The sequence below is a fragment of the Pelodiscus sinensis genome, chromosome 11, assembly GCF_052426305.1.
Source record: "Pelodiscus sinensis isolate ZL-2025 chromosome 11, ASM5242630v1, whole genome shotgun sequence".
Classification (NCBI taxonomy): Eukaryota; Metazoa; Chordata; order Testudines; family Trionychidae; genus Pelodiscus; species Pelodiscus sinensis.
Genome location: NC_143062.1, coordinates 10,879,168 through 10,903,909, shown reverse-complemented (window position 1 = coordinate 10,903,909; position 24,742 = coordinate 10,879,168). Strand labels below are relative to the sequence as shown.

The window sequence follows — 24,742 nt, the reverse complement described above, 5'->3', positions numbered from 1 at the left end:
TGAAGTGAGCATCTTTACTATAGTCTTACCGACATGAAATTGTTGTAAAAGTAGCAGCGGCCACATGTTCTGACAGGAGGCCAGGAGTAAGGAAGGGCACCACCCTATCCCTATAGTTATCTCCTCTCTAAGCCTGTCTCTGCAGGGGAGAGAAGTTTCTCCTTAGCAGTAAAAGGGCAGATATTGAGCCCTTGCTTGCTAACCCCAGCTGTGGTTTCTACCATTAATGTATTTTTTACTGGTGCTATGAAAAGCACCCTGTGCCTGTAAACACAATTAGAACAGCCAATGTGTGTTTCATGCATGGACTAAGGCAAGAAGAGACCCCCTTATCCTAGGTCAGGTCCACTCAAAAGATCGGTTGACCCAGCTCTGTCACTTTGGGGACTGGATTGTTCTGACCCCTGAGCATCATCGTTAAACCATCTAGCCCCCAGTGTAGACGGCTGTAGCCTGGCAGAACAGTTCTTTCATTGACCTAGCTACTGCCTCTTCCGACACCGGACTAACTAGTGACTCGGGAACCCTTCCAGCGAGTGGCTGTTGTGAAACACGCGAGGTCTCTATGGCCACGTCTATCTGGCTCAAGCATCTCAGCGATAGGTGCAGATTTAAGGTTCTCATAGAATCCCATTCATCCTGAGTAAGCACGAGCCTGCCATTTGGTTAGGTCTTAAACAAGTGTTTCATGGGCTCAGCTCAACATGCTGCAAGATCGTTTCCTTACCTCAAATGGCCCACACATCAGGCTCTGGGCCCCAAAGACAGGGTTTGGGAACGACACTAAGGACGGGTTCTTGGCCTGCTCTTCCTCTTCCAGGTCAGCCTGCGTGCAACAGGATTAGTTATCTGTCTCCTTCCCACCTTCTAGAGGTGAGTTCACTAACTGTAGTTCCTTGCATGGGGGGGATACGATAGAGGTCTATAAAATCATGACTGGTATGGAAACAGTGAATAAGGAAAAGTTATTTACTTATTCCCACAATAAAAGAACTAGCGGTCACCAAATGAAATAAATAGGCAGCAGGTTTAAAACAAACAAAAGGAAGGTTTTCTTCACTCAGTGCACAGTCAACCTGTGGAACTCCTTGCTGGATGAAGGCTAGAACTTTAACAGGATTCAGAAAAGAGCTGGATAGATTCATGGAGGTTAGGTCCATCGATGGCTATTAGCCAGGATGGGTAGGAATGGTGTCTCTAGCTTCTGTTTCTCCAGAGGTGGGTGACGGGAGGGATCATGTGAGGATTACCTGTTGTGATCCCTCCCTCTAGGGCATCTAGCATTGGCCACTGTCGGCAGACAGGATACTGAGCTGGATGGACCGTTGGTCTGACCCAGTCTGGCCGTTCTTATGACAAGGCGGTGCATAGGAAACAGAGTTACACAATCAAGTTGGAGCGCTCTCAAACATTAAATCTTTACCTTTCTGGGCCAGTGTCTCAGAAATTATAGTTATGCGAGAGATCAGTTAACAGCAATTTTATCCAAAGTTCTCATTTACCTCCCACTCTGGGTTCTGTATTTCTGGCTTCTGTCTCCCCGCAGCCATTACTATGCGCCACAATGCAGGTTTCAGGTGCTTTTGAGGCTTTTTAACATGTTCTGTTGCCTAGGCCAGACTCCTTGGTAGCCTCAATCTAGTTTAAGTTGTAATGTACACACCTTACATTACAATCATCCAGGTCTTTCTACGATGGCTAACTCATATGCCTTGTCCACGTAGGGATGGCACTCGGACCAGGCTAGGCAGCCTAACCCCAGCGTACACTCAGCAAAGGTGACAGAAGGCTGCTTTGGTGGAGTGTGTCTACACTCAGCGTTAGTCACTGCCAGTTATGGGGGCAGCAGTGAGCTCTGGAGAGGCGAGACTGCTGTAGTGGCCCAAATTCTCTGAGATGCAGGCCACGCGCATAGGGCTGTAGCAACACGCCTTGGTGAGCAATCACAGTCTAAACGTGGAAGATTGGCTACATCCAACAGTCCTTTACTGGAGCTTTGATTGTCCTCTCTCCCTGCTTCCCTTCAAGAACTTTGGTGCTGTTTCATGTCAGCTCTTAGAGCTTGTGCACATAGCCTCGTAATGCCCAACTGGCCGGCGAGACCCTCTTGGCACCCACTAAGAAATGTTTCGAGTGTGCCAGCCTGGTCCATATGGGCCAGGTAGTGCACCATACAGCAGCGTGCATGAGATTTTACCCCTTCTCGCCCTGCTCCATGTAGACAAGCCCTGAAAGACGAGCATTCTTAGCACTTTCCTATCCAAGTTCTTATTCCTGAGCAGTAGCCTTGCTGCAGGCGTAACATAGGGAACTATTCCTCCAAAAACTTTCTGAATGTTTATAGGGAAACTATTCATCCATTTCCAAAGGCCAAAAGTAAACAGGACTGGGATGGTAAGGGTTTAGCTGCAGAGCACTGTTCAATTCACCAGAAAACAACCCTCCCCCCCCGCCAAGGGTTCAGTCACAGAGACCCCCTTGAGGCTGTCCCTTGATGAGCTGAAATACCATTGAGCCTGCCTACCTGGGCACCCCCTTTACTCGACGCCCTAAACATATGCCCACGTGGGGGCGCTGAGCACCTCCTCTGGGCTGGTTTATAGGGAAAACAAAGTCCTTCACAAACGAGTAGTCCTGTGCACCTGAGAGACTATCTAGTATCATGAGCTTGTGTGGGCAAAGCCCACTTCCTCAGATGTGATGAAATGGGTTTTGCCCATGATCCTATATCTATATATTTTGTTAGTCTAACTTCAAACACAGCGAGTAGTCCTGTGGCACCTTGGAGACTAACACGACTACCCCTCTGAGACTTTTTAAAGTCCTTTATCGATCACGGTCCTTATCGATGAGCCATCACGTTTCTGAAATACCCTTAATGGCCTTCTCCTAGCATGTCTAGATTTGTAAAACAGGTGTATGCTTCGTATTTCCAACTTCATATACAGACTAGTGGGAAAAATCACCCTCAGCTTTTGAAATGGAGTATTTGGCACAAAGCATTTTTCAGTTATGCATATTCATAAGCATATTTCCACATAGAAATATGGATCCCGGTGACAACCCCGCCACGTTCATAGTGTAGCAGCTTGAGGGCCCATGCAAATGCCCATTGGTCTAGGGCTAACAGAAATGGTTTGTGGCTGGTGTAGCAAGGGGGTTGTGTGTTTTGGTACTTTTCCCCCTACCTGAAAGTAGTGGAACTGGAACTCTGGGTTTTTTCTTTTGAGGTAGTAATAGGTCACTCCAGCAACAGCGAATAGCAGCAGCAGAACGACAACAGCTGATGTTACCCCGACGGTCACAGGATGAGATGCCTTCATAGCACCAGTAACCTGGAAGAGAGACATCACATTGGTTTAGTTTTGTGTTAAAATACATAATGAAGATTAGAAAGGCAAAGGCACAAAATGAGATCAAATTAGCTACAGGCATAAAGGGAAACAAGAAGACCTTTTATAAATACATTAAAAGCAAGAGGAAGACCAAGGACAGGGTAGGCCCACTGCTTAGTGAGGAGGGAGAAGCAGTAACAGGAAACTTGGAAATGGCGGAGATGCTCAATGACTTCTTTGTTTCGGTCTTCACCGAGAAGTCTGGAGGTGTGCCTAACATAGTGAATACAAGCAGAGAGAGGGTAAGTTTAGAAGATAGGATACACAAAGAACAAGTTAAAAATCACTTAGGAAAGTTAGATGTCAGCAAGTCACCAGGTCCTGATGAAATGCATCCCAGGATACTCAAGGAGCTGATAGAGGAGGTATCTGAGCCTTTAGCTATGATCTTTGAAAAATCATGGCAGACAGGGGAGATTCCAGAAGACTGGAAAAGGGCAAATATTGTGCCCATCTATAAAAAGGGGAATAAGAACAACCCAGGAAACTACAGACCGGTCAGTTTAACGTCTGTCCCAGGGAAGATAATGGAGCAGGTAATTAAGGAAATCATATGCAAACACTTGGAAGGTAATAAAGTGATAGGGAATAGCCAGCATGGGTTTGTGAAGAACAAGTCATGCCAAACTAATCTGATAGCTTTCTTTGATAAGATAACGAGCCTTGTGGATAAGGGAGAAGCGGTGGATGTCATATACCTAGACTTTAGTAAGGCATTTGATACGGTCTCGCATGATATTCTTATTGATAAACTAGGCAAATATAACTTAGATAGGGCCACGATAAGGTGGGTGCATAATTGGCTGGATAACCGTAGTCAGAGAGTGGTTGTTAACGGTTCTAAATCCTGCTGGAAAGGGATAACAAGTGGAGTTCCTCAAGGGTCTGTTTTGGGACCCATACTGTTCAATATCTTCATCAATGATGTAGATATTGGGATAGAGAGTACGCTTATTAAGTTTGCAGATGATACCAAACTGGGTGGGGTTGCGACTTCTTTGGAGGATAGGGACATAATTCAGAATGACCTTAGCAAGTTAGAGAAATGGTCGGAGGTAAACAGGATGAGGTTTAATAGAGAGAAATGCAAAGTGCTCCACTTAGGAAGGAACAATCAGTTCCATACATACAAGATGGGAAGCGACTGTCTAGGAAGGAGCATGGCAGAAAGGGATCTAGGGGTCATAGTGGACCACAAGTTGAATATGAGTCAACAGTGTGATGCTGTTGCAAAAAAAGCAAATATGATTCTAGGTTGTATTAACAGGTGTGTTGTAAGCAAAACTCGTGAAGTCATTCTGCCGCTCTACTCTGCACTAGTTAGGCCTCAGCTGGAGTACTGTGTCCAGTTCTGGGCGCCACATTTCAAGAAAGATGTGGAGAAATTGGAAAGGGTACAGAGAAGAGCGACAAGAATGATTAAAGGTTTAGAGAACATGACCTATGAAGCCAGGCTTCATGAACTGGGCTTGTTTAGTTTGGAAAAAAGAAGATTAAGGGGGGACATGATAGCGGCTTTCAAATATCTAAAAGGGTGTCACAAGGAGGAAGGAGAAAATTTGTTCCTCTTGGTTTCTGAGGACAGGACAAGGAGTAATGGGCTTAAAGTGCAGCAGGGGAGGTTTAGATTGGACATTAGGAAAAAATTCCTAACTGTCAGGGTGGTCAAATATTGGAATAAATTGCCAAGGGAGGTGGTGGAATCTCCCTCTCTGGAGATATTTAAGAACAGGTTAGATAGACATCTGTCAGGGATGGTGTAGACGGAGCTTGATCCTGCCTTGAGGGCAGGGGGCTGGACTCGATGACCTCTCGAGGTCCCTTCCAGTCCTATGATTCTATGATTCTATGATTCTATGTCTCAACGAAAGGCAGTGTGTTAAAAAGCTGTAACCAAACCCCTAGGCTACGTCTACACTGCAGGCTTCTTCCGCAAGAACTGTTTTGCACAAAAATTCTTGTGCTAAAGGTCTTCCACAAGAGTGTGTCCACACTGGCATGTGCTTTTGCGCAACAGCATCCGTGGCAGTGTGTTCGCTCTCTTGCGCAAGAAAGCTCTGATGGCCATTTTAGCCATAGGGGCTTCTTGCACAAGAAACCCCTGTTGCCTGTCTACACTGCCTTCTTGTGGAAGAGCTCTTGCGCAAGAGGGTTTATTCCTCATGGGGAGAGGAATAACTCTTCCGGAAGAAGCCTTGTTTTCCGACGCTGAACTGTAAATTTACTTGCGCAAGAATGTGCATGCTGTGTAGACGCTCTGCAAGTTTTTGTACAAACAGCTGTTCTTCCGCAAAAAGCCTGCAGTGTAGACATAGCCCTAGTGTATGGATGCCAAGTCGTTCAAGAGCAGAACATCTGTGAAAAAGGGTTAAGCAACATTAAACATATTTTAAGCAGCATATTGTATTTGCCCTGTGTGCGGCACTCATTCCAGATTCGATCTCCTCTTCCACTCGGCTCAGGTTGGAAGTGACGTAGCAGAATACACCGAGTCCGCTCTCCAACTATTGCTCAGAAGGTTCAAAAGAAGCTATGAAACATACGCTGATACAGCTCATCCTTACTATGCGAAAAAACACACAAGTACCCTGTGATGCCACAACTGTGAACTGGCCATTAGCTGGTCCTCCTGTCCCTAAAAACAAGTCTAGCAGAGGGTGGGCAGAAAGGATACCTGTTCCAGCAACGATCAAGGAGAAGAGGAGAGATCAAGTAGTAGCAGAGGACAGTGGCTGGACCTTCACCATTAACACTCAGGGTATGTCTACACTACCCCGCTAGTTCGAACTAGCGGGGTAATGTATGCATACCGAACTTGCTAATGAAGCCCGGGATTTGAATTTCCGGGGCTTCATTAGCATAAAGCCGGCGGAACGAGGTGGAACGAGGTGTACAGATAGATCGGAATGGCTACGTAGTTCGAACTATCTAGCCCGTGCCGCGTGTAGCCACGCGGCACGGGGTTCGCACTAGCCGGCTTTTAAAAATGGCGGAGCCGGCTTTATGCTAATGAAGCCCGGGAAATTCAAATCCCGGGCTTCATTAGCAAGTTCGGTATGCATACATTACCCCGCTAGTTCGAACTAGCGGGGTAGTGTAGACATACCCTCAGAGAGGTGTAGTCTTGTGCAGGGAGGAGAGAGTAGCTGGTAACACACAGTCCCAGGTCAGACAACCTCTCTGATGGCCATTATACATAGCAACTCAATGGGACGCATTCTTCAATCTGCCAGTTCAACTCAATAGAGCAACGACTTGCCTGATCCAGATGCGCAGGCGGCAGAGGTATCCTCAAGGGCCCTTCGATGGCATGAATGAGTCCATTGAAGGCCAGAATGTCCCACTGGACTATCAGGGTATCATTGACCACTTTGGAGCCCTGGGGCTGGAAGAAGAAAGAGGATTACGGGGCTCGGTGTGAATTGCTTTGACACAGCTGGCTGAGTACTGAACAGGCCAAAGAGACCTGAGCACTTACAGGGGGCTGCGTGCTATTCAGCAGAGCGTCCCCAATGAGAAGGCTGTAGCCAGAGCAGGAACGTATGACGGTACCCCTGGTGAGATTGACGTTCCAGAGGAGAACATCACCCAGGGAGACGTGAAGCTTCAGCTCCTCCCAGGTGAGCGTCTGGGAAAACAAAATGTAGGCGTGAGGGTGAGGTGGAGTCGAAAGCAGAGGGCAAGTCAGCCAGGCACTTTCTGCTCTTCCAGCAGTAGAGTCCCAAGCTGTCCAGCGAGTCTAGGAGACCGATTTCTGGGAGACGGTGCCGGAGTCCTTCTTGCATTCTCAGCAGAAGAGGCCGGAACAGCCGCACTTCTGACACAAAACCCCGCTCAGCCGCGCATGCAGCCAAAAAGCACATTGCCTCAGCCCTCCTAGCAAGCCACAGCACCATCCCCGCAGTGGCCGGGGCAGCGTTCTTGCCAGCTGCTCACCGTATTGCCCGTGAAGCCAGAATTCAAGGGCACAAAGAGAGTTTTGTACATGGTGTCGTTGGTGAGGAAATTGAGGAACTCGAGTCCTTCTTGCGTGGCATTGGCGTAATCCAGTAACATCTGGGAGAGAGAGAGAGAGAGAGAGAGACACCGACTTGAGCGCCAGCCGGAAGCTGTGGGCTTGCCAGACCATCCTAGCCAGCCGACCCCAGGGGACATCATGTGAATTCTGCCCCCTTTGCTAGAACAGCAGTGATGTTAGCTGGCAATGGAGGAAGCAGCCTGATTTTCACACTGCGCATGGCGCTTCACATTCCAATGAGTCTCCTTCCCAAGCCTTTGGGATCTGGGATTCCCAATTAGTCACTTTGCAGAAGCACGTGCCCCTTCCCGCCTCCCATCCTGGGGGATCCCAGCACTTACGGAGTAGAAGGTGGAGAAGTTGGCGTGCTCAGCCAGCACAGCCAGGAGGTTTCCACTGCAGAAGTAGCCATCCCCAATGAACCCGTCTCTACATTCACACCTCACATCTGCAAAGGGGAGAGAGGGGAGAGAGGCAGAGGGCCAGGCGGGGGCTCTTCAGACAGCAGATACACTGAACAGTTGCTTAGGATCTCTGTCCACGCAGAAGGCAGCTGCGGTCCAGGACAGCAATTCCGCATTTAACATGTGCCCGCTTAACACGTTTTTGCAATAGCACGATTTTTTGGGGAACATTTTTTGAATTACACGACCCTCCCTGGAATAACACGATTTCCCCAGCTGGCCTGTTGCTGGCGGCTGCGCAGGGCTTTCCCTGATTCCCTGCAAAGCGGCAGAAGGTTCACTGCTCGCCACACCATTCCCCGCTGACTCCCCCTCGCCGGACGCCTTGCCCCCTCTCCTCTGCCCCCGCTTGCAGGCCGGTGGCTGGGTTTTCCCAGCCGACCCATCGCCGGCAGCTGCACGGGGCTTCCGCCGCCTCCCTGCAAAGCGATGGAGGGTTCGCCACTCGCCGCGCCATTCCCCAGCGACCCCTCCTTGCCGGACGCAGTGCGGGTCCTGGCAGACCCATCACAGGGGCATACTTCCAACCCAATCTCCCTCCCCTTCCCTTCCCCAGATCCAAACACCTCCCCTCCAAGTCCCCTTTCTCCCCCAACCTTATGTCCCGGTCCCAACAGACACCACCGCTTGAAATGCAACCCCCACCTTTTCCATTATTTTCCAGGGGAAATTTGACCCCGCATAACCCATTTTCACTTAACACGATCATTTTCTGAAACATATCTATAGTGTTAAATGAGGAATTACTGTAGCTAGAGCACTGTCAGGTAACCTTGGTCACCTCACTTAACCTCCCCGGGCTATTTCTCAAAACACTTGCCCAGCATCATGCGGCAGTTTGAGATCTCTGGGACTTATTTAATGTTATTAAATAAGAGCACTTGGGGCATAAAGCAATGTAACGGAAGCTGGCAAGCATAGAGTTAGAGAGCTACAGTGTGTTGCAGATGTGTGGCGTATGCCTTCCTCCTGAAACTGTGAGGTGTATAACCAAAGGAGACCAAATTCTTGCTGTAACACACGCCTTTGGGGTGCAGACTTGTGCAATCACATTCCCTGCTGCAGATGCCAACGGAGCCAATAAGGACGCTCTCCATACCTCTCTCTCTGTAACAAAAAGCATCCCATCTCTCGGTCAGGTTTTTTCGGGTACCATAGTCCACAATCCCAACGTGGTTGGAGCCGCAGCTAGGGGTCGGGTACACCGTCGGGTAGCCGGCAGTGCCGTTACTGAGCCAGCCAACCACGCAGAGATGGAAACCCATCTGCAGGAGAAAAAGAAGCTGCCTGGTGAGACATAGGATTGTAGGAGCCCTGTGCTTTTTATTGGACAAGAGAAGCAGAAGTTGGCCCAGTAAAAGATATTGCCTCAGCCACCGTGTCTCTCTAACGTCCTAGGTCTGACGCACCTACAACGCTACGCGTGTTTCATTCACCTGGCATCTGTCCGGCACACAATGCCCCACCGCACTGCTCTCCGGCACGGAGGCTCAGCGCGGTGCCATCACAGACCAGGAAGTGCAAGGCACCTGGCACTATGTAAAGAGCTAAGGGCCATGACCAAGGGCCTGGGCCGTGCACACTTGGTTGCCGTCACGGGCGCAATCTGACCCTGTACGAAGGAGCCCTGAGACCCACCCAAAGGAGAGGTGCCTCAAAGCCAGTTGGCAGCAGGTCCCTGAGCCCATCACCCCGGTGGCACTTTTGGGCCCATGGAGGTGCAAGAGCAGGCTGAGCTGTGACTCTGCTTTACCTGCTGAGCGGCAGAGAGCTGCTGGACAGTGGCCAGAGAAGCTTCTTCAGCCAGACAGGCAGCCTCCGCCTCCGCATAGGTGAAGTTGTACTTCCCTCCGGGCGACTGGAGATGGAACACGCCAGCAGTTTTATCTGGGGAGGGGGGGGGGATTTCACACTTAGAGGGTGTGTTTTATCTGGAAAAGAGCGTGGGTGTGATTTCACACCTACGGGTCAAGGGTCTGATTCCGGAGCTGCTGGAGCCCAGCTTGGCCATGCCAAGCAGCCAGCGTAGACCCATGAATCCGGCCTTGCAGATCTAATCTACTTCCCACCCTGCACGCAGACCAGCTCGGCTGGTTACTACCCACATGCAGCCGCTCTGGGTGGGGAGGGAAGCCATTGGGCGCCCGTGCTCCTAACTCCCTGCTGGTTACTGCCTCGACCGAGACTCAGAGGGAGCAGCGCCCCTCCTGCCCCCACGCCCTGCTGCCGGAGGGCTCTCCCGAGAGCTGCGAGACGCTGTTCCCCATTAACAAGCGGATGTGGCTGAAGAGAGGCGACAGGGGCGGGAGGGGGCAGTCGGACGGGACCGAGGAGGCCCCGCTGTGTCTGAGGTGGGTGGGGAGGAAACAGGCTGCCCCCCTCCAGAAAAGGGGCAGGAAAAGCGGGGCGGCCTGTCTCCTCGCTGCAGAGGGGTCCGCGCTGACCAACGACAGAGCAGCCCGGGCCTGGAAGAGGAAAGTGTCCCTGAGGCTGGGCGCTCCCGAAGTGGAGCCATGACAAGGGAGCCGCCTACCCTGAAAGTGCAGGTCCGTGCAAAGGGCCTGGAAGTGGCAGAGCCCGTTCTCCTCCAGGCAGCGGTCGGTGGGCGGCTCCGCCTCCTCCAGGCACTGGACGCCGTTGCCAACGTACCCGGCCTTGCACTCGCACGTGCGAGCGTTCTGCAAGAGACAGGAACCCCGGGCAGCAGGGACCAGCCCCAGCGCCCGTGTGACCCGGGGGGGGGGGGCGGTCTAGCACCAGGCTGTCATTTCTGGGACCTGGCAGCACCCCCAGAGGCCATCAGTGCAGAGTCACAAGGGGATCCCAAAGTGTGACCCTACCCCTGTGTGTGTGTGGGGGGGAGAATGGGGCAAATCCTGTGCCAGCCCGACTTCCAGGGGAAATCAGCCCCTCCCCCAGCCAGAGCCACTCCACTCTGGCCACGGGGCTGGGGTCATGCCCATGGTCTGTGCCCCCACCCTCGAGAGGGGAGGAGACTGCCAGCAAGACCGAGTGGCAGCTGAGACACCGCCCCGGCTGGCTTCCAACGGCCCCCCGGGCATGGCCTGTTCGCAGCAGAGCTCTGCTGTTGCCCATCGTGGGCTCTCCCGGGCCTGCCCCCTGCCTGCCCCTCGCAGAGCGCGGGGGAGCTTTACCCCAGCCCGCTAGCACTCCCCACCCGGAGGGCACAGGCTGGGTTGAGCAGAGGGAAGGCAGCTCTGGGAGGAACTCTCTCCATAGCCGCATGGGCGGTTGGTGAGGGCACAGCTGGGGGAGGCAAGTCCCCAGCCCCCACCTCCAGCCCCGCCCCTTCTGCTGAGGCCACACCCCCACGGGGAGGAGGGGCAGTGCACTGTGCGTGCGCTCCCCCCTCTCAAGCATGGGATGGGGAGGGATGGGGACGGGAGGGGGAGCAGGCGGGCACACGCTCCCCCAGCCTCTCCAGCCCCGGAGCACTACAGCAGGCGTTCTGGGGGTGGAGCGTGGGTGGGGCTCTGCCTGGCAGTTTGGGAAGGCAATGCCTTCCCTTGCCTTACTTACCAGACGCCAGGCGTGGCCCCAGACCCCTGAGAGCTGGCAGGAAGTCAGGCTTCCCAACTTCCTGTGCGGCACATGTCCAGGGGAGAGCCCTGGCGAGCCAGGCAGGCTGCATGGCCCGTGAGGCCTTGACCAGGCGGCCACAGTGCCCGGGTCCTGCAGCACGGCACGCGGACCTGAGGGGCCATGCCTCCGTTCCCGGGCGGGCCGGTGTACTTACTGGCCCCGTGCTGATGCACAAGGCGTGCTCACTGCAGTCCCCGTTCCTGCCGTCCGCGCACCGGTCTATGGGGCTGCAGATGTAGCCGTCGCCCTGGTAGTTGGGCAGGCAGGTGCAGGAGCGCTGAACGCCCAGCTGGGTGCAGGTGGCATGCTCGCTGCACCCTCCGTTGTCAGCCCGGCACTGGTCAATCACTACGGCAAGGAGACAGAGCAGCCGCTAGCTCAGCGAGCTGCCCAAGGGCCTGCGCCTCCCGCCCGGAGTACCAGGCACCCCCCAAGGGACGGCGGGAAGGTCCTGCCTCGCTCAACCCTTTTGGCCTTTCCATAGCACAAGGGAGTCGTAGCCAGCTAATGGCAGAGGGGCAACTAGAGAGAAGCCGTTTATGGCACCCCAGGAATATCGCACTAAAACAGATCCAGAGGCTGGTCCTCGTTAACCTCCCCCCCATGGATTCAAACAGTGTGCGCGCGTTCAGGCTGAGATGGCATTCGGCATCCAAATCCCTTAGGCGGGTTTGAAAAATCTTCCTTTGCCTGAGACCAGGTTCATTTACCTTCTCTCCCCCAGCTCCCCACCTTTCTCCGTTTGCCAGTGCCCCCCGGCGCTGCCCGGCTCAGGCCCGCGCCGCACGGCCCACGATACCTGTGCAAGTCCTTCCATCTCCTTCGTAGTGCAAGCCGCACTCACAGGTGTTGTTGGCTCGGCAGGAGGCATTGGAGTGGCAGGCGGGGGAACACACCGGCGCTGCGGCTAGACACAGAACAAGCTGGGCAATCAGGAGGTTGCGCTCTGCGTGCAGACACCCCCCTCCCCCCCGGGTCCCATTGCAGCGATGCGCTAGGCTGGGCACAGCTCTGCTCCTGCAACTTCTGCTGCTCCCTACCTCAGGTGGGGGCTGGTAGCTCCTCGCTCCTCCCTCCTGGACCTTCACACCCTTTGGCCTGCTGATCCCTCGGCCTGGAGCAACATTCCTCATTCCAGTCCACCTCTCGCCCCCTGCTCACCTCCATTTCCACCTCCTGGCTCCCCATCAGTTGCTCGCCCCGCCCCGCCTCACTGCCCAAACCCTCACTCCAGCTCATTCTCAGCCTACCTCCCTGGATCCCAGCCCCTCAGCTGTCCTTACGGGTCAGAGTTCTGATCCCCACAGCCAACTGTTCCAAAGTCAGGCCTGTGCACAGGAAGTTCAGGGGGAGGGTGCTTTTTCGGGGAGTGTGGACCGCAGTTTTTTTCAAGGTTCAAAATAGTCATGCAATAAGTGTGCACAAGAGGTTAATGAATGGACACAGCCATTGGTAAAATGATTGTGTTGTAACATACAAACATCACACTCCCCTCCTTACACTTACTTGGGAGACCATGGGGGTGGATTCGCCCCCTTTGCACCCCCCCCCCCCCCCCGGCATATGTGCCTGAAAGTGCTCTTGAAACCTGCCTGCTCAGAGCGCCTTGACTGTGATCACGTCTCAGCAGGGCCCAGGGCAAGGCTCCGGGTACATTTGGGGGTTTTTGATCAAGGGCTTCCCAAGATCCAGCCTGGGAAATGGATTCCTGTTCACTGGAGCAGGGTCACGTCTTACCTTAGTCTCTGCAGAGTTAGGGCCCTATTCAGTACCAATTTAGGGCTTGGATTTGGAGAGGTGCAGAGCCCCCCCAACTCCCATGGGCCTCATTGGGGATCAATGGCTTTCCAACCGGGCAAGAAAGCCGTCTGCTCCGCCTAGCACTGAGCGATCGCGCTCCCGAGACTGCCTGCCCCAGTTAGAGCTCTTTATGGGAACAGAATGCAGCATGGAGCTGCCCCGCAGGGAAGGGCTGCTCCTGGTTCTCAGAGCCGGCTACGGCAGGGATCCTTTGCTCGGGTGGCCACGTGTTCTGGTGCACCCCGCTCTGCTCCTTACTACCCCCAGTTCTGCACAACAGATGCCCCGCCCCCTACTGCGCACGGTGCCTCCTGCTATGTCCCATTCCGGCCGCTGCGACTGCACCTGCGCAGGCCAGGCTCTCCGGGGACATCTGCACTGCAGCCCGGCTCCCTGGTGATTCAACTAGCTCCTAAAAGCAGCAGGGTGGACAGGGAGGCTACAGGTCGCGTCCCCCTTCCCCCCCCCCCCCGGCGTACCCAGGAGGTGGGACAGGGCAGGGCTTGGGCAGTCGGCCCCGGCTGTCGCGGGCACGTGGCTCTCTCTGGGCGCTAGCTGTCTCGTGCCTGTTTGGGGTGGGAGCCACTAGTGTTTGGGGTGGGAGACTCTAGTGTTTGACAAGCAGGCTACAGCCTGAGTTAGCAGACAGGTGGCTTTTGGCTCATGCAGCAGAGGCTCAGCTATTAAGCTGCCGAGGTCCCCGGTTCCATCCCGCCTGCTGACGAGCAGGGTCTGTGGACAGGACACGAGCAAGGTACGTCTGGCCAGGTGGGCGATCGCGCCGCCCGGCTACCCCTTCGAATCTCTCCTACAAACTCACTCCTCAGCCGCAGCTCCCCAGGCCAGCGAGAACGTGGAGCCCCGTGACGTAGAAGACAGCGTGGGACCGAGGCTACTGGCGCCCACGCACCGCACCACCCGCCTGTGGCAGGGAAGGACTCCCGGGGCTTGAATCCGTCGCACCCACGCTCACGTTACCTAGTTCGGTTTCGCAGCGCTCCCCCGTCCATCCCTCCTCGCAGAAACAGACGCCGTCCCCGTGCAGCCCTTCGTTGCACATCCCGTTCTCCGTGCACGTACACGCTGCCAGGCAACAGAACACACCTGAGAGCTGGGCCCCCGGGGAAGGGAGACAACACTGCAAGGGGGATTGGGCACATTGCTGTGGGAGGCCTCGCTTTTAGAATTGGGCCTGCGGAATTTTGCACAAGCAATTACCACAAGTGTGTGCACAATTGTAGCACTGCCGCCAGGGGCGCACTCTGCCTGCGCTGGTGCCCAAGGCCAACCCCCCCCCCCGGGCACTGACACTAATGAGGGACCAACTGACCTTCGTTTGGCCTCAGCTGGAAAGCTCCCTTCACCTCCCTGCTTTGGTGCCCTCTGGCAAATGCCCTTCACTTCCCTCTGCCTCCCCTCGGCTAGTGACACAGTCGCCCGGTCGGTGAATCCCACGTTTCAGAGCCCCCCACGTTTAATCCAAGCTTAGGGAAGGGGTCTAGGCTCATGCTTCCTCCCAGCCCTGCTCTTGTCCTCTTGGGCTGGCGCAGCAGGATACCGCTAGCCAGAGCCAGCAGGTTTGTATAGTTATGGGGGGTTCCCAGAGTGCGTCCAACTCCTGCCCCCCCACCTTTACCTCGTAAGCATGGGGGGGGTTGAGGGCTCCGGGGTGATGAGGGGTTGGGATGTGAGAGGGGCTTTGGGCAGAAGGTTGGGGTGCAGGCTCTAGGAGGCGGATGAGGGGGTGGGGCTAAGGCCCCATCATCCCTTCTCTCCTGCTCTCCCCTCACTCCCAGCAACACACACACACCCAGGGTCCACACAACTCGCCGCCTACGCACCCACCAGTGTCACACCATAGCACCATACTCTGAACTGGCATTCGTGCTAAAATTCGACACTCTCCGCGGGGGGCTGAACAAAGACCCCAACTACCTTACCCATTACAAAGATAGCTTCCCCAATTATCACCTCTAATACCATTAGCTCACAGACATCTACCTTTCCCCACCTCTAATATCATTAACTCACAGACATTTACCTTCCTTCCCCCCCCCCCCATCCCCCTTCTGTTCTGAAATGTGATTTGTCCTTTTCATATGTGTTCATGTTTTTTAATTGTACCTTTGGTATATATGGTTGTGACAATTTTCTTCCACTATTTGATGTGAGGAAGTGGGTCTGGCCCACGAAAGCTCATCATCTAATAAACCATCTTGTTAGTCTTTAAAGTGCTACATTGTCCTGCATTTTGTCATAGCACCATGACACGGTACTGACCCCAGAACAGGCTGCGGGGGGCCCAGTGTCTCGCGTCCCTCCCATTCACATGGCAGCTCTGAGGAGAGGCCCGTTCACACCACAGAGCACTGGCTTAACTCTCCCTTAACTGCCTCACGAGGGGCAGAGGCTGGAGCGCCGCTTACACCGACAGGCCTCAGCAGCCACCAGGTAGAAGACTGAAGCAAGTGTCCTGGAAAAACCCGACTTGGTGTGGCCTTGAACTGCCTCAAACATGCCTCAGCCCAGCCGCCTGCACCTCAGGAAAAATGGCCACCCGTGCTATGGAGCTGGCTTGAGGACAGAGTTCTGTGGAGAGGGAGTAAAAGGGGTGCAATTCCCCCTCGCAGTGGTGAAAATCTGATGCTCTCAGAGACCATTCTGTGATTGGAATAAGGACAGTGCTGTGCATATTGTAACCACCCAGTGGCCGCAACGTGCCGTCCCCTTACAGCTAACCCCTCACACCGATTTCAGTGTCAAGTTCTGCTTACAATATTAAAACTGACAGCACAATATGAGCCCAGAGTTTCTGTGGCGTTTTCCCTACCCCTTCAATATTCCACCTGGAGCACCATAAGTTACAAACCAAACAGGCCTAATTGCCTGTCCAAACTGCTCCTCTAAAGCCAGGTGTGGTGCCCAAGCACGTCGAATGACCCAATCCTACCCTCGACAGTCCGGTCGGCAGATCACATGGACCAATACGCTGCACACCCCCCTCGCTGGCCTTTATCTGTTCATGCATCTGTACCTTGGCAGTCTGGCCCGTATCTGCCTGGCGCGCACAGTTCACAAGCAGTCCCAATGAACGCCTCGGTGCAATTGCATCGTCCAGACCCACCGCTCCTGTCGCTGCAAGTGCCCCGGTTACTGCAGGGAGCCTCCAGCCCCCCTGGACAGACTGCAAACACAGAGCCTGAGTAAGTTATAAGCTCTCGCTATCAATGATAGCGGCTTTTTTGGGGCTATTGCACGTCCCTTAAATTGCATCAGTAAATCTATTATATATTTTAGAGAGTTTGTCGGTCTCTCCATCCGGTCAAGTACTCCTCCTAAACAGAAAAAGCTTGAGCCATGACATTTGTTATGCAGATTCCTCTTCTACCTGAAAGCAACGTAAGGGTTTGGGTGTTCCAGGAAAATGTGCCAGAAAACAGAATCACCAAATCAAGTGCAGTCCTCACAACTGACGTAACCGAGCGGATGTTGAAAGAGACTGAACCAAGAGGAGCCAGAAAAGGAGGAGGAATGTGGAATAGGGTTGCTCCACAGTAGGGATGTAATAGTATCCAGTATGGCTATGTCTACACTGGCATGATTTTCCAGAAATGCTTTTAATGGAAAAGTTTTCCGTGAAAAGCATTTTCGGAAAAGCGCATCTAGATTGGCACGGACACTTTTCCGCAAAAGCACTTTTTGTGGAAAAGTGTCTGTGGCCAATCTAGATGCGCTTTTCCGCCAAAAAGCCCCGATCGCCATTTTCGCGATCGGGGCTTTTTTGCGGAAAACAGTCCTGTGCTGTTTACACTAGCCCTCTTGTGCAAATGATTTGCATAAGAGGGCTTTTGCCCGAATGGGAGCAGCACAGTATTTCCGCAAGAACACTGACAGTCTTACATGAGATCGTCAGTGTTCTTGCAGAAATTCAAGGGGCCAGTGTAGATAGCTGGCAAGTTTTTCCGCAAAAGCAGATGATTTTGCGGAAAAACTTGCCAGTCTAGACACAGCCTATATGATTAACCGATTAACCAATCGGCAAAAGCTTATTGGTTAATGCTAGAGCGTACACACATTCCCCCTGCACCAGTACACGTTTTAGCAGGCTGGTCAGCATCCCGGCTCAGTCCCAGCTTATGCCAGGTCTGGGACCGGGACCTACCCATGCTGTGGCTGCGTTTAAAGTGTATTAAGGAGCCAGGGGGCAGGCAGCCCGGCTCAGTTCTGTTGTGCCAGGTCCAGGAGCTCAGACTACTCCTCACACCCCCCCAGACCGGGGCTGTATCAGAGGCAGCAACGTGGGGCAGCCTGTGAGCCTAGGCAAACTAGGCAGTTGCCTAGGGCACTGCCGGCCCGGGCGCCCTGTCATTACGTCACGGCCATTGGCGGCCGTGCAGGCGGGGGCGCCGATCGCACCTTCCACCTGGGGCACCAGCTGCCGCAGCCAGCCTCGGACCACTCCTGGCAGCAGCATAGTGGCAGGGTTCCTCGGCAGTGAGGCCAGAGTGCACCGGCTGCTGGCCCCGCCCCCAAGGACTATCGAATAGTCGAGCAACTGCTAAGAATTCATGAGGTTACTCGACTATTCAATTAACCGATACTTAACATCCCTACTTCCCAGTAAACCGCACAGAACAGAGATAACAGAAATGGGCAGCCGTGCATCAGGAAATAGCTTGCTATCAAGGAAAGAAACTAGTTTCAGTAGCACGGTGGGTCGGGAAACTCAGGAAGATGTTGCCATATTGGTCACCATAAGATTCCCTTCATCACCCTATGAGCTAGAGGAAAAAAAGCCTGAAGACACAGGAACAGCCTGACACAATGTGACAGTCACCAGCCTTCATGGGGACGCTGAAAAGGAGCCTTTCTGGGCAGGCCCCTCCATCTGGCCCAAGGAAGAGACCGTACTGTGACAGAGTCCTTCGTGCCGGGGCTCAGATGGGCGGAGTCCTTACCCTGACAGTCCCGTCCATAGTGGTTTTCACAGCACTCGGGGACCCACTCGATGGAGAGACAGGTCCTCCTGCACCCTTTTGTCAGGGACCTCCAAGAAGGCCAGCGTCTGCTGTGCTCAAACGGCGACGGGTACCAGTGACGTCGTCTCGATAACAGGTAATTGTGGTGTGAAAAATAAGAGAATCTGGAAAAAGGATTTGCTTCATAAAAGCAAGTCTGTCTTTTGCTCTGTGGGGGAAATGACAACAATAGGTCAAAACCCTCAATGCCCGGAGGTTTGTCCCACTTACCTCTTTCCCCACCCCGACTAAAGGGAGAAACGTCTCCGAGGGCATCCGTAAAATTGTTACCGTTACAGTTCAACTGAAAACCAATTCTCATACTGAAAAGAAGTACAACCCGTCGTCCTTTTTCGGTGCAATCATCTGACAAAGGGTGAGCAGGGATGAAGGCCAGAGAAGACGGGGCGGGGGGAAGGGGGCAATCCATGTCTGCGGAATTGCAGGCTGCCGATGGTCCGTGACAATGCATTTGGCTTGGATCAACGGTTCAGCCATTAAGTGAAAACTTGTTCCTCCCGGGATCGAGTGACTAGGCTGGCTGGAGCAGAGGGACAAGTCTCCACCTCAGTCCCCCTGTGCATCATGCAGACAGGAAAGGAGCCTCCTGCAGGTGTCAGTGAGCATGAGGCCAAACAGCCTGAACTAAATATCGGGGGCCCCAGTTCAATCCCCAGTGATGACTGAAACAACAGTTGTTCTGTGCACTGCATGAGGCTTGCCTCTCCACACAAGAGGTGCACAGGTCCCGCCTTCTGGGCAAATTCTTAGAGACAGCGTCCCAAGCAGCAAGGATCTGGGCTTTGGGGTTAAGCTCAGCACCCAAGTTGGATCCTGGGAAGGACAAATTGCTCTTTCATTTCTAAGCCAGGGTTTGAACTGCTCAGCCGGCCACCCAAGAGCCACTGCTGTTTGGACCCAGCACTCCCGGCTGATGCCAAAGCAGCTCAGCCACCGCTGGAGAAGAGACACAGCCGGCACATCCAGTGTCCACGGGGATACTTGGGAGGGAACGTACAGCAGTGTCAGCATGTGGCCTCCGCACCCCTAGCAACCGAGCACTGCGAGGGAGGGAACGAGCCCACATTGCACGAGGGGATTCAGGGGCCTGACTCAACCGGGTATTGGCCACAGGTCCATGCTGCTGGCTGGGGACAGCCCTCTGGGCCAAGGAGGGGCTCGGGACCTCTCCCCACCTCCCGCTGGCTAACGGAGTCCATGCTGGGGAGACACGAATGAGCTGCAGGCGCTGCGATGGGGACCAGGCCGTGTGTGACTGCGCCGCAGGCTTTACCTGTTCCACCGATCCAATGGGACAGGGAGGCTCAAAGCCACAGGTCCCGCAGCTCTCCTCTGAAACCTGAGCAGGGAAGAGAACGCACACACGTCTCACTGTCCCTGTCCCAGGCCTGCCGGCGAGCCGAGGCGAGGGGTGAGCCCCCCATGCCTGATGTCCAAGCTGCAGTGCCTGGACGCAGCCTGCACGCCCGGCTGGCGCTTTGTTACCTACCAACGCCGACGCACTCACCTTCAGCTCCTTGGAGAGGAACTCGTCACAGCGGGACCCCAGGTTCGGGGGCTCCAAGAGCTGGTCAATGCCATAGGCGATGCCCCCGTCAAACTCCATGTGCCGCTGCACAATCTTGGCGTTGCCGTTGTCCACCAAGAGCTCCCCCTGAGAGGGAGAGGCAAGACGGAGGCGCTCAGGGCTCGCGCACCTGCCAGGCCTTCCTCACGAGAAGCCATGCAGAGAGGCCGAAAGGCAGCTCCCAGCCCGTACAAAGTCCAGGCAGGCAAGGCTGTCTGGGGGGACCCGAACCGGGTGCCATTGATTCCCTGTCGTGGGCAGGCTGCTCCTTCACCAGGCTATTACATCCCTGTCCCGGCTGACCCCCTACTCGGGCCTGGCAAGGAGCCCTGTCTGAGGCACACACAAGATGGACGCCTTGCTTGGCCACGCTGCCCTTTTCCATGGGGCCTCTGCAAATCCACACTGGGGCTTGGGTTCGGAGAGCCTGGCTCAGGCCTCTGTGTCATTTGTCCTAGACGATTAAGTCCCCAGCCCTCCATGCACATGCTCTGTCCTGAGCGTTCGGTCCCGTGATGAAAATGGCCATTTTTTTTTGCACCGTTTCCATTTTGACAAAAAAGCAGCTAGCTGTGATCTGAGCACATCGGGGGAGGGAGAATTCCTCATTCCCTTTGGGAGTTGGTTGCCGTGATTAATTATCCTGGCTATTAAACAAAAAATTGCCTTATATCTAATGTAAATACGACTGGCCTCAGCATCCTGGCGCTGGCTCTTGTTATGCCCGTCTCCACAAGATTCTAACCTCTTTAGCGCTCAGGATGTTCTCCCTATGGACACAGCTATCCGCTGCAATCCAGTCACCTCTAAGACAGCTTGGGTGTAAGCTAAACAGATCACTTTTTAGGTCTCCCCTAGTTTCTCCAACTCTTGATCATTTTTGGGGCTCTTCTCTGAGCCCCAATTTTTCAACACACTGTACAAAATATGGACCCCAGATCTGGGTGTAATAGGCCAGCATCAGTCCTGCCAACGCCAAATACGGACAATAAATCCTCTCTCTCTTTTAGCTGGCTTGCTGCCCTGTTTATAAAGCACAGCATCATAGCAGCTCACGCTGGGAGCCCATGTTGAGTTTTTGTCCATTATAATCCAACGGAGTCACTGCTTTCAATGGTACAATTCCTCATTCTATAGGAATAGCCGGCATTCCTTATCCTAGGTTTATGATCTTAACATGCCTTTTAATACAGCCAAATGTATTTGAATGGGCCCAAACTTACTAAATGATCCAGATTACTTGGTATATGACTACGTCCTCAACACTATTTACCATCCCACTGTACCAGCTGCAAGTTTTATCAGCAGTGGTTTTATATTTGCTTTATTGATGAAAACATTGAGTAGCATCAGGGCTACTCTGACCCATGATGAATTCTACTACAAACACCACATTTAACACTACTTGATGATGTGTCCGCCAGCAGTTCTCCATCCATTTAACAAGCACTTTACTGATGTTACAGAGCACTTACTTCTTAATCACAATATTGTGCAGTACTAAGTCCAATATTTTACACAGGCCTACGTGTGTTACATCTACACAGTTCTCCATCAACTAGCTCTGTGATCTCAAACACCACAATCAGGGTTTTTTGGTTGCTTTTTTTAAAATAAGAACTATTTTACAAGTAGTCATGGTGTCCAGCACTAACTAGATCCCCATCCATTAATTTTTTTTAAATTGAATCCTACATCAGCTTTTCCATTATTTTCCCTGGGATTGATGTCAGGTTAACAGGTCTGCAATTACTGGGGTTATCCTGCTGGCCCTTTTTGAATATTGGCAAAGCATTAGCATTCCAACAATCTTCTGTAATGTTCTAGATATTTCAAGATTCATAAAAAATGTTCATCACTGAGTCAGACGTCTCCACAGCCAAGTCTTTTAGTATGCTTGGGCACAAATTATCCCAGCCTGCTAGTTTAGAATTCTTTTTTCCAAATGCTATTTAACATTCTCCTTAGATCATGATAGACTCAACAGGACTTCATCCTCATATGATAGGAGTACATTATTCTGCTTCTTTCAAATTACAGAAGAGAAGTCTTAATTGAAAACTAGTTGCTTTTTCTGAGCCATTAACAATTTTACCTACCCTATTCAGTAAACTGCCTAGGCTATTGTTAGAATTTCTTTTACTCCCAAAATACTTAAACTCCTCCTCATTGTCCTTGGCTCCAAGGATTTTTCTTTGATATCTTTAGCTTCCCCTATCAATGTTCTATACTTCAAAACTTCTAATTTATACTAATTGTTATCCAAGTCCCCTTTGCCCATTTGTTACATCATTTTTTAAAAACGTCTAATGGCTGTCTTCACTTCCCCACTGCCCCAAGATGTGCTTCCAACCAAAGTAGTCCTCTTTCCTGATTGAGCAATTGTGGCTTTTTGGCCCTCTCTTTTAAAGAACTTCCTATTTTCATTTACATTTTTCTAAGTTTTTCCTCCAAATCAATTTAGCTTATTATTACCTGCTCTGTACAATACAACATTAATTCTCTGGGGTGTTTGAAACATCCGCTTAATAAAAATATCCCTCCAGCTACCCCAGTTGCAATGCAATTGCTGGAATGCACATACACATTGTACACTTAGTATTTACTTTCCATTCAGTTACAACCCACATAAATGTCCGTGTGAGTCTTTGCTCCATCTAGTGGCCTAGCTAGGTAAAGAGGTTTATACATACGCTGCTGTCTTCCAGTCAGAAGAACTGATTCGTTAGATTAGGCAAATGACATTCATGCTTTTAGGGATGAAGAGTACCAAGCTCAGTTCTTGAAGGTGCTCCCTTCACAACTCCACTGTGTCTAGACCTCATTTGTTTTAAAAATAAAACCAAGAAACGGTTACTTACAACACTGTTCTTGCTGCAGCTGAATGAGATGGTAGATCCATGCATGGTCCTTACAGAAGCAATGTGTGGCAGGTTACCAGCTACAACCTGAAGAAACATGCAAGTAACATAAGGGAGGCGGTCAGGCCAACTGAATATCTAGGTGCGCATCAGAAAAGATTTCCCTTTGAAAACACAACTCTAGCCCCTGCTCTGACTACAGCTTGATGGACACACAAGTCAATATTAATAATAATAATAATAATAATAATAATCCCTAGCTCTTATGCCTGATGGCAATCAGCATCTCTCACATACTTTACAACGGACATTAGCCTGATTCCCGCCTTACAGATGGGGAAACTGAGGCAGAGATGTGACTTCATTTGCCCCAGTTCGCCCAGCAGGTGATCGGTCCAGTGCAGAGCTGGGAACAGATTGCAGCTCCTCAGGAGGCCCAGACCCATGTGAGAGCCATTTTTGAAACAGAAGGGTTTTTTTTGGATGAAACAAGCGTTTCCCCAACCACTTGACAGATGTCTATATAGTAGCCAATAGGAAATAAGGTCACTCACTCATTGGGAGGAACTGAATTCGGCACCTTCCGAGTGAAAATGTGTGCAAGAAACCCTCCCCCTCAACTGCACTTCATTGGCTCAGACCTGGTAGGACCTCTCTGAACTGCCTTTGAGCCGGGAATTAACCATTGGGCCATTGGCATGTTTGGCAGGAGCTCCTTCTAGGGACTCCTGAGGGGGCTAACAGTCCCTCCCACCCCCCACGCCCAGGAGTGGTAATGTACCTGTGACCATGATAAGTACTTGACGGATTTAACAAGAAATTCGGGTGGGTGGAGCCTTTTACCTTCATGTCCCTAATCATGTGCACTTTGAGATAGGCTGCCAGCTTGTCTCGGTGGTCCCTACTATACAACCACATCTGCATCTTCTCAGGCAGGGCGGTAAACGTCGCATCCGTAGGCCATAGCATGGTGAAGGGCCGGTGAGCAACGGTGTTAATCAGAGGTAACAGTCCTGCTTCCTGTCCAGAGACACAAGACGACATGGATATAACACATACATTCTGTGCCTGCACGAGCGCGCCACACCACACAGCACGAGACAGCCCGTTGAGAAGAGAAGTCACACCGCTTACCCTCAGGAGTCTGCTGTAGTTCTTGTAGCCGTACGCTTCGGCTACCTCTGTGATGTTTTGCTAGAAAAATAATTAAAATTACACAAGCCAGTTACAAAATGGGAGAGTTTGTTTTCCTCACTAGAATTCCTAATAGAGGAGCTAACTCCATCAATTCTCAGAGCCAAGAGTTTGCACCCGCTGACTCTGTAGGGCTAGGACAGTCTGATGGAACAAGGTGGCTGTTAACTTCCGCCCTGGAGCAGTGATGTAAATAGCCCAGGGTCTGAGTAGCTATTTTTCCCACGTGTGCAGACAGGTCAATATGAAGTCCCAGAATGGTGGACGAAGAGTTACTAGAGTGATACAGAAAAAGTGTCCCCACAAGTGTGACAGCAAACACTACACGCAGATCCCTACAGATGGGCAAAGCTGGCTGAACAAAACAGGAGGGCAACCAAAATGATGAGGGGGCTGGAGCACATGACCTATGAGGAAAGAATGAGGGATTTGGGCTTATTTAGTCTACACAAGAGAAAAGTGAGGGGGGATTTGGTGGCAGCCTTCAACTCCCTGAAGGAGGGTTCCAAAGAGGATGGAGAGAGGCTGTTCTCAGTGGGGACAGATGGCAGAACAAAGAGTTACAGTGGGGGAGGTCTAGGTTTCCCTAGGAGGGTGGGGAAGCACTGGAATGGGTTACCGAGAGGGGATGGACTCTCCATTCCTAAAGGTTTTTAAGCCCTGGCTAGGATGATTTAGCTGGGATCAGTCCTGCTTTGGGCAGGGGGCTGGATTTGATGACCTCCTGAGCCTTTTCCATCCTTATGATTCCAGTGGCCCTGCGCCAGGCATGAATTTGCTCCAATGGGTGTTAGAGTTTGG

At 52.4% G+C, this 24,742-nt stretch overlaps 1 protein-coding gene across 3 annotated transcripts in view; it reads right to left on the bottom strand.

Annotated features, from left to right (window-relative positions):
• The window catches only part of STAB1 (stabilin 1), a 116,982-nt gene that overhangs the window by 4,777 nt on the left and 87,463 nt on the right, over positions 1-24,742 (bottom strand). For all 3 annotated transcript variants that reach the window (XM_089781061.1, XM_075939381.2, XM_075939382.2), the window contains 19 exons: positions 23,882-23,941; positions 23,591-23,767; positions 22,748-22,834; positions 19,827-19,973; positions 19,593-19,658; positions 18,239-18,467; positions 16,315-16,464; positions 14,259-14,363; positions 12,280-12,387; positions 11,635-11,828; positions 10,411-10,555; positions 9,631-9,764; positions 8,977-9,142; positions 7,755-7,861; positions 7,332-7,451; positions 6,874-7,023; positions 6,655-6,780; positions 3,189-3,335; positions 728-826 (listed from right to left, as the gene is read on the bottom strand). In XM_089781061.1, the coding sequence (XP_089637187.1) occupies positions 728-826; positions 3,189-3,335; positions 6,655-6,780; positions 6,874-7,023; positions 7,332-7,451; positions 7,755-7,861; positions 8,977-9,142; positions 9,631-9,764; positions 10,411-10,555; positions 11,635-11,828; positions 12,280-12,387; positions 14,259-14,363; positions 16,315-16,464; positions 18,239-18,467; positions 19,593-19,658; positions 19,827-19,973; positions 22,748-22,834; positions 23,591-23,767; positions 23,882-23,941 (2,517 nt within the window). The remainder of the gene's footprint in view (positions 1-727; positions 827-3,188; positions 3,336-6,654; positions 6,781-6,873; positions 7,024-7,331; positions 7,452-7,754; positions 7,862-8,976; positions 9,143-9,630; positions 9,765-10,410; positions 10,556-11,634; positions 11,829-12,279; positions 12,388-14,258; positions 14,364-16,314; positions 16,465-18,238; positions 18,468-19,592; positions 19,659-19,826; positions 19,974-22,747; positions 22,835-23,590; positions 23,768-23,881; positions 23,942-24,742) is intronic.